The 8,821-nt window shown below is 35.3% G+C and overlaps 1 protein-coding gene across 1 annotated transcript in view; it reads right to left on the bottom strand.

Annotated features, from left to right (window-relative positions):
* The window catches only part of TMEM135 (transmembrane protein 135), a gene marked incomplete at its 5' end in the record, with an annotated part of 241,078 nt that overhangs the window by 150,427 nt on the left and 81,830 nt on the right, over positions 1-8,821 (bottom strand). Inside the window, one exon of the mRNA XM_010847209.1 lies at positions 4,344-4,409. Coding sequence (XP_010845511.1) covers positions 4,344-4,409 — 66 coding nt within the window. The remainder of the gene's footprint in view (positions 1-4,343; positions 4,410-8,821) is intronic.

Raw genomic sequence — 8,821 nt, 5'->3', positions numbered from 1 at the left:
GATGCTTTTGAACTGTGGTGTTGGAGAAGACTCTTGAGAGTCCCTTGGACTGCAAGGAGATCCAACCAGTCCATTCTGAAGGAGATCAGCCCTGGGTGTTCTTTGGAAGGACTGATGCTAAAGCTGAAACTCCAGTACTTTGGCCACCTCATGCGAAGAGTTGACTCATTGGAAAAGACTCTGATGCTGGGAGGGATTGGGGGCAGGAGGAGAAGGGGACGACAGAGGATGAGATGGCTGGATGGCATCACTGACTCGATGGACATGAGTCTGAGTGAACTCCGGGAGTTGGTGATGGACAGGGAGGCCTGGCGTGCTGCGATTCATGGGGTCGCAAAGAGTCGGACACGACTGAGCGACTGATCTGATCTAATCTGATCTCCTGAATGGCAGGCGGATTCTTTACCAGTTGAAATACCAGGTAAGCTGCTAAATAAAGAACAACCTAATGAAAAAACACTAATTTCTGGATTATTCAGGTTCAAGTTATATAACAGTATATAACTCTTGAAATATATAAATTTTAAGAGAGCAATTTTATCTTTTTTTGTTTTAAACAACTTGTTTCATCCTATACATAAGGCTGAAAATACGATTATCCCTTTCTTGAAAAAGTTTTAAAACTAAAATTTTTGAGTCAAGTACCTTTAAAAACTATTTTTGATCGTGATAATTTTACAAGTTAGCCTTCCAAATAAACACACTACAAAATTCTACTCCCACAAATTACCTGCTTTATAGCATTTTTATGCAATTTAATCAAAATACAAAAATCCAGCTAGCCCATACACAGGACTGTACAAAGAACACATCAATATGGTTAGGCATTCAGTGACAAAACAGAATTGTGAAGGGTCACTATTTTTTTCTCTTCATTTTAAGCCATATATTTTACTACACATATGAAAAGATAACAGTGATAATTAAATATATGGCTAATTACATAATCTCAGAGGTCTTAGCTATTGAGCTATAGCTATTTTTCAACTGTCAAACTACAGGACAATTAAATAAATAGAAAACTCTAAGTAAGTAAATACACACTGAGGGAGATTATATTATATAGTGGAATGAATGCGTTTTGGAAACACACTGGGGTTCACATCTCAGGACTCCCATCTCCCAGTTGTTTGATCATAGGCAAAATGTTTAACTTCCCTGAGACTTGGTTTATCTATAAAATGGGCATATTTCTCCCTTGCAGAGTTGTGATGAAGATTTAAAAGGATAATATGTCATTCATTTGCTTAAATTCTCTAATGATTCATTATAACTTAGAAAAAAAATTACAAACCCCTTCAAAAATTACCTTCTTACTTTTAAAGAAAGGAATCATGTTTTCTGGTCTCAACATTTCTTAAAATATGCAAGTAGAAATGTCCAATAGGCAGACAAAACATAGGCTTAAAGTCAGAATTCAGGGAAGGATAGGGCTTCTCTGGTGGATCAGTGGTAAAGAATCCACCTGCAATGTAGGAGATGTGGGTGCAATCCCTGGGTCAGCAAGATCTCCTGGAAAAGGAAATGGCAACCTATTCCAGTTTTCTTGCCTGGGAAATCCCACAGAAAGAGAAGCCTGGTGAACTACAGTCCATACGGTCACAGAAAGTTGGATACAACTTAGCAACTAAACCACCACCACCAAAGGGAAGGGTACACAAGAGATAAGCAAAGCTCAGTGTCATCAAGCATTCAAATCACAAATTTATGTAAAGACTACTATCTTTGTAATTTTGATACACCAGTCTTTATTCCTCCTACCTGATACCATTGTCATGAAGTTACTTATTAATCCCTACTTAACAAATATTTTCACAGTAATGAGCTAAAACAATTTTCCAACTATCCTAGAACAAGTAAGCTCCTTACTAACCTCCTCCCTTAGCATGACATAAGTTTTCTAATAATATATATATGGTAAATGGCATCCCACTCCAGTACTCTTGCCTGGAAAATCCCATGGACGGAGGAGCCTGGTGGGCTGCAGTCCATGGGGTCGCGAAGAGTCGGACACGACTGAGTGACTTCATTTTGACTTTTCACTTTCATGCATTGGAGAAGGAAATGGCAACCCACTCCAGTGTTCTTGCCTGGAGAATCCCAGGGACGGGGGAGCCTGGTGGGCTGCCGTCTGTGGGGTCACACAGAGTCGGACATGACTGAAGTGACTTAGCAGCAGCAGCTTCTGCTTTAAGTAGACCAAAAACTTTTAGTTTATCTCCTACCTCCAAAGTAATTCTCTATTATTGACCAGACACTAAAATTTAGCACAGTCCCAGATGGTGCAAGTGATAAAGAACTTGCCTGCCAATGCAGGAGACATAAGAGACATTGGTTCTATCCCTGGCGGGAAGATCCCCTGGAGGAGGGCATGGCAATCCACTCCAGTATTCTTGCCTGGAGAATGCCCATGGACAGAGGAGCCTGGCAGGCTACAGTCCATAGGGTTGTAAAAAGTAAGACACAACTCAAGTGACTAGGCTTGCATGCCAATGGAATCTGGACTCGGACTCTAGTTACTTCCAGACCCAACCTTAACTAAACACTTCTACTCTTATTCAGGTTTTTTCCCATGTATTGATGCCACTGTTTCCCCCACCAGAGAGTAAGCTCCCCTAGAGGCAAGAACCACATTACATCATCTATTCTCGTAGCACTTAGCCTACCATGTCCAAAAATATCTATGCCACTTGCATATACACATATTCAATAATTTCTTTGTTTTCCTTTGTCTTAATTGTTTACTTCCCAAAGTTAAATATTTAAAACTAATTTGTAGCCTATCCCAGCTACCATTTACTGAATACTCACTATGCATCACTCTGTATTTTTTTAATCTACAGAATATTATCATATTTTATCAATTCTAAAATATCATAGACTTAATTTTAGAGGTGTTAAGATGTGAAAAATAGTAAATGGTGACTATGAGGTGTCACTGATTAGAAGACATATTCCATTTTCAGAGATCTTAAAATGCAAGAAAAAATGTCCAAGAGAGGGCTTAAAAATTTTGTCCTAATTATTACCTGTTAACCAGGTATTACTCTTACAATCTTCAGTTACAATCTTCAGTAACTGGGGGAGGAATGAATCAGAAGCAAGCTGATTTAACTACTTCCTCTCCATAAAGTAAAGTATATACATGTGTAATATGTGTTGATATGCTCAGAAGAATACTTATAAAACTCTCTTACATATATTTACTTTCCCAAACTTTTTATAAAGATAAAGTTCAAAAGATCACTGATAACTCCCATTAAAAGAATCATAGTAATTACTAAAACCTAAAATTTATACTGACAAATTTTAGGCAGATAAATATGCCCAACTTTATTAATGCAATATGTTTTTCTCTCAAAATGGCAACACAGACTTTAGTTTGTTGAGAATACAAAGAGATGAATTAAGTATTTTTCATAGACAAAGTATGTATTACAAATCAATACCAAAGTAATTTGCCAATATACATACAATTAAACATTTAAAGGCATATAGTTTCCAAATGACTGTACATTTTCACCTAACACACTGATATATCTACTGACTGATAAATTTTATAATCACACAATAATAGTTCCAGTTAACTCCTTAGATATTTACTCACTTCCACTATTAAATGTTTAAGGTGTCAAATTACATATATTACATTAAATTACATAGAACTTAATTCCAGAATAAAAAGAAAGCACCATATTTTATCCATAAGTATTTGCTAGTAGAATACAAAAGGGAACATGGCAATGTGACATTACATTCAACCTCAACCTAAAGATATCTTAGTAAGGAAGTGAATAAAGAAAAAGCAGACAGAGTGGTAATGGAACCAGTAATAATTTGGTAATGACAATTTATTTCAGGTACTAGATTTTTTTAAGAATTGGTAGGAGCATTTAGAAAAATCTAAACTTAGACTCTTGGTTGAGCCTCAACTACAAGAAAGGACAGACTAAACTCCATTTCTCTCCCCCCCTCTACCCTCCTTCTGCGATAAATACTAACATTTCAAATTATTTTATGTTAAGAAAGAAGTATCACGATTGTAGAATATAAAACAGAAAGAAAGAAGTATGGGGCTATTTTCAATAAATATATACGCATTTGAAGAAGTTATTATTAAATGTCATTTTCTTTTAAGAGTAAAAACAATTGGTAACCAAAGATTAAAAGGTTCAGCAATTTATATTCAACTCAAGACTAGGTTCTAATATGACTTAACTGAAATCGATTTGTAGGTCAGATTCACTCAGTATTATGTACTTCAGATATTTTCAATTTGTTATATTAATTTAAAAAACACTATGAATTAAGAACTAATAAGTATATAAAAATTCTCATCTTACTTCTCCATTTCTTAATGTTGTGATGACTCCTCTTGCTACACCCATTCTAAATAGTGTTTCTGTGGCCTGTGAATTTAAAAGAAAAAAAAAGCAAAGATATATCATCTTTAATCTGTGTTCAGCTGTACATTTCAACACCAAAATGCAAAACACTCAATATTACATTTTTCAGGAACTTCTAAAGAAGCATGAATAAGGTATAATAAGCTTTATGCTGCTGCTAAGTCACTTCAGTCGTGTCCGACTCTGTGCGACCCCATAAATGGCACCCCACTAGGCTCCCCCGTCCCTGGGATTCTCCAGGCAAGAACGCTGGAGTGGGTTGCCATTTCCTTCTCCAATGCATGAAAGTGAAAAGTGAAAGTGAAGTCGCTCAGTTGTGTCTGACTCCTAGCGACCCCATGGACTGCAGCCCACCAAGCCCCTCCATCCATGGGATTTTCCAGGCAAGAGTACTGGAGTGGAGTGCCATTGCCTTCTCCAAATAAAAAAATCATTTTGAGAACATTTTAATGTTATAAAAAGTTCAAACTGCAATGTTTCAAAGGTTATTTTGATCTGCTATTATCATTTCACATCTATAGTTTCAAATTAAAACACTTAAATAACTATAAAACTTAGTTTGGTTAACAAAGATTAAATAAAAACTTAGAACTTGAATTCAATTCAGAAATTACCATTTATTCTGATTGGTATACAAACACCAGTCCAAATCACTAGATTAGTACTGAAATACTGACAGAAAACTAAGTAACTCTGTGATGTTGTGTATTAAATAGCATCTGAAAAGACAATGCTTTCTATACACTAACAATGAACACTCCTAAAAGGAAACTAAGAATTTGTTTATAACAGTATCAAAAAAAATTTTAAAGACATAGGAATAAATTTAACCAAAGAAGCAGAAGACTTATTCACTGAAAACTAAAAAACACTGCCCAGAGAGCTAAAAATATAAATAAATGGAAAGACAACCTGTGTTCATCAATTAAAAGACATAATATTGTTAAGATATCAATACTATACAAAATGACCTATAGAGTCAATGTTATTCCTATCAAAATTCCAATGATTTCTTTACATAAATACAAAAATCCATCCTAAAATTCACATGCAACCCCAAAGACCCCAACAGCCAAAATAATTTTGAAAAAGAGGAGCAAAGCTGGAGGACTCACACCTTCCGATTTCAAAACTTACTTTAAAGCTACAGTAATCATACAGATATGTATAGGCCAATGAAATAGAAGCGAGAAACTGAAAACAAACTTTATAAACAGTCTAATGATGTTCAAGAAAAGTACTGAGACCATTCAATGGAGAAAGGACAGTCTTTTTAGCAAATGGTACTGGGAGAACTGGACAAACACTACTAAATTTGTGAATTCAGCACAACATGAACATAATTACAATCCATAACTCAGAGAGAGTTAAAATAGGCCACTAACAGGGAGGAAGAAGGGTTATCCATACACACAAACAAAAAACAAGCGATAAATGAATGACTTTGCTATGAGAGATTTTTACAAACGCATACACAACTAGATGTTGAAAGATTTACAGACATTTTTATTAAAAGAAAAAATTTACCAATAGTACATTGTAATTTTTTTCCATTCTTAATCATATGTACACTAAATTACATCTTCCGTCTTCCTGTTTCTTTTGAAAACCTTATTTAATCTAGTGATGTGATTAACAGGCCTCATCCAGGTCAGGTTAGTTACTGTATATATTTGAGAAGCAAAAGGAGAAAGGCAGAGGCAGCAAGCACTTGGGATAAAATACACAACTTCTCCTCTAAACCACATCAAACTTCTTTACTCTTTTGTGACTCACAAACCTGAGGCAGTTTGAAGATTTAATTATCCTTTTGCACTTTCTCCAATAGAGAAAGAACACTAAATTCAATCTTTTGTTTCCAACTAAATTGATTTATTTCCTGAGCTCTTCCCACCAACATTGTTAAGAACGTCTCATTCTGATAGCTCTCTGTCAATTCAGCTCAACTTCCTTTGATTCTATAGGAAAGCACTGGAGTGGACAACATTCTTTTGACCTCTACTAAAGAGACTGCGTTTAATTTACTTGTACCCAAACAATGACTAACAAGTGTCCGAAACAATGAGATACAGGGCTAATTCTCAGCATCTGTAAATTTACCACTAACAAATTCTTCACTGAAATTTCCCTCTCTTCGAGTTTTGATTAATACTAAAATTAATTAAAATGATTAATACTAAAAACATTCATTAAACATTTGTCAGTGGCAGAGAGAAAAAACATCTATAGGCTCTCGGTTAAAAATAGGTTTGCAAAAGAGACTGCTTTTAGGAAACGTGTTGGATAAAGCAACACAGGGACATGAAATCTAGATGGAAGAAATGCAAAGTTGAAGAATGGGTCCTTGTGTTTGGGTATGTGGGTATACGTGTGTGTGTGTGTGTGCATGTGTGTGCACGTGCACAAGCCAAAGAAAGATCCAGAAGGATCTTTTCTAATATTCTGTCATGCACATATACCATTTGCTAACAGTAAAAGGAAAAAGGGAAAAATAAAAGTAACAATTTTTATACACTAGAAGATAAACTAGATTTAAAACAGAATTTTGGAACAGTGTAAAATATTATAGGACAAGCAATACTACACTGAATGGCTCCCAATGTGAAAATAATCAAAACTCAACAGAGACTCACGTTCTTATAGTCCAATGCATTTTAATTCATTTTATCAACACAAAGTAAGTCATCTTAACAAGAAATATATACTTAATAGGCTTCGCTTTGAAAATCATCATATTATAGAAAGACTTCAATGGTTAAATTAATATGCAGTTTATACATATAAATACAAAAGCTGTATTTAGCATATATTTATTTCCTATATTTACTTCCTATTAGTCAAGCAACTAGAATTCTAGTTATCTTATTCCCAGTATTTACTATCTTGGTAAGCTGCAGACAGGTTGCCAAGATAGTAAATAAGACCTCTATAAAAAGGTGACAGCCAATATCAGCCTGTTTTCCTGTGTTGGTTAGTGCTTATGTTAATGTATGTGAAAAGCTCAGTAAAGAGCTACATAAAGGTAAAATAGTGAATCCAGGGTCTACTTTAGGACTTCGTGAAATGAAAAGATGTTTGACAAAACACTCATTTTTATGTATTTCCAGGGCCTTAAAAAAAAAACATAACATAAAGATTAAGAAAGCAGGTTTTAGAAACAGGCTGTTCAGTTCAAAATCTAGCTTTGCTATTTGTAAGATGTGTGATACAAACAAGCAATTTATTTCTTTGAGTGCAACTTCACGATTAACAAAATCAGGATAACAACAGTATGGAACTCAAGGAAAATTATAAGTGTTCAATAGGTGATTTTATTACTATTAATATCCTAAAGGAAATACAAAATTCCAATTCTGCCTTAAAAAGTGGTCATAATTTACAGTTAAAAATACAACTAAAAACTACATCAGATGGGAATTAAAAATGTACTGTATAAAACAGTAAACCACAATTAGCACATTATGCCATATGGCTATTTATTTATACTAACATTCTTGACAAGACAACAGGAAATAAAGAAAACTTACATTATTTCAAAAAGATTAATTTAGCAAAAGAAATAATATGCAATAGTCATTCCCCAGCTGTTTATCCTGGCTACAGAAGAAAAAGAGATTTAAATACTGAAGCTTTTAAGCACCAGCTGCTTTCCTTCTTTATGATGATAAAAATATAAAGTGAAAAATAGGAAAACTGAGCATTAGTTATCTCAGTTCAGTTCAATTCAGAAGCTCAGTCATGTCCAACTCTTTGCGACCCCATGGACCACAGCACCCCAGGCCTCCCTGTCTACCACCAACTCCCAGAGTCCACCCAAACTCATGTCCATTGAGTTGGTGATGCCATCCAACCTCTCATCCTTTGTCGTCCCATTCTCCTCCTGCCTTCAATCTTTCCCAGCATCAGGGTCTTTTCCAATAAGTCAGTTCTTTGCATCAGGCAGCCAAAGTACTGGAGTTTCAGCTTGAGCATCAGTCCTTCCATTGAATATTCAGGACTGATTTCCTTTAGGATTGACTGGCTGGATCTCCTTGCAGTCCGATGGACTCTCAAGAGTCTTATCCAACACCACAGTTCAAAAGCATCAATTCTTCAGTGCTCAGCTTTCTCTATAGCTCAACTCTCACATCCATACATGACTACTGGAAAAACCAGAACTTTGACTAGATGGACCTTTATTGGCAAAGTAATGTCTCTGCTTTTTAATATGCTGTCTAGGCTGGTCATAACTATCCTTTCAAGGACCAAGAATCTTCTAATTTCATGGCTGCAATCACCATCTACAGTGATTTTGGAGCCCCAAAAAATAAAGTCAGCCACTAGTTCCACTGGTTGACCCATCTATTTGCCATGAAGTGATGGGACCGGGTGCCATGATCTTAGTTTTCTGAATGTTGAGCTTTAAGCCAACTTTT

This window comes from Bison bison, unplaced genomic scaffold, assembly GCF_000754665.1.
Source record: "Bison bison bison isolate TAMUID 2011002044 unplaced genomic scaffold, Bison_UMD1.0 scf7180017864245, whole genome shotgun sequence".
NCBI lineage: Eukaryota > Metazoa > Chordata > Mammalia > Artiodactyla > Bovidae > Bison > Bison bison.
Note: the sequence above shows the minus strand (reverse complement) of the source record. Positions and strands in the feature narration are given on the sequence as shown.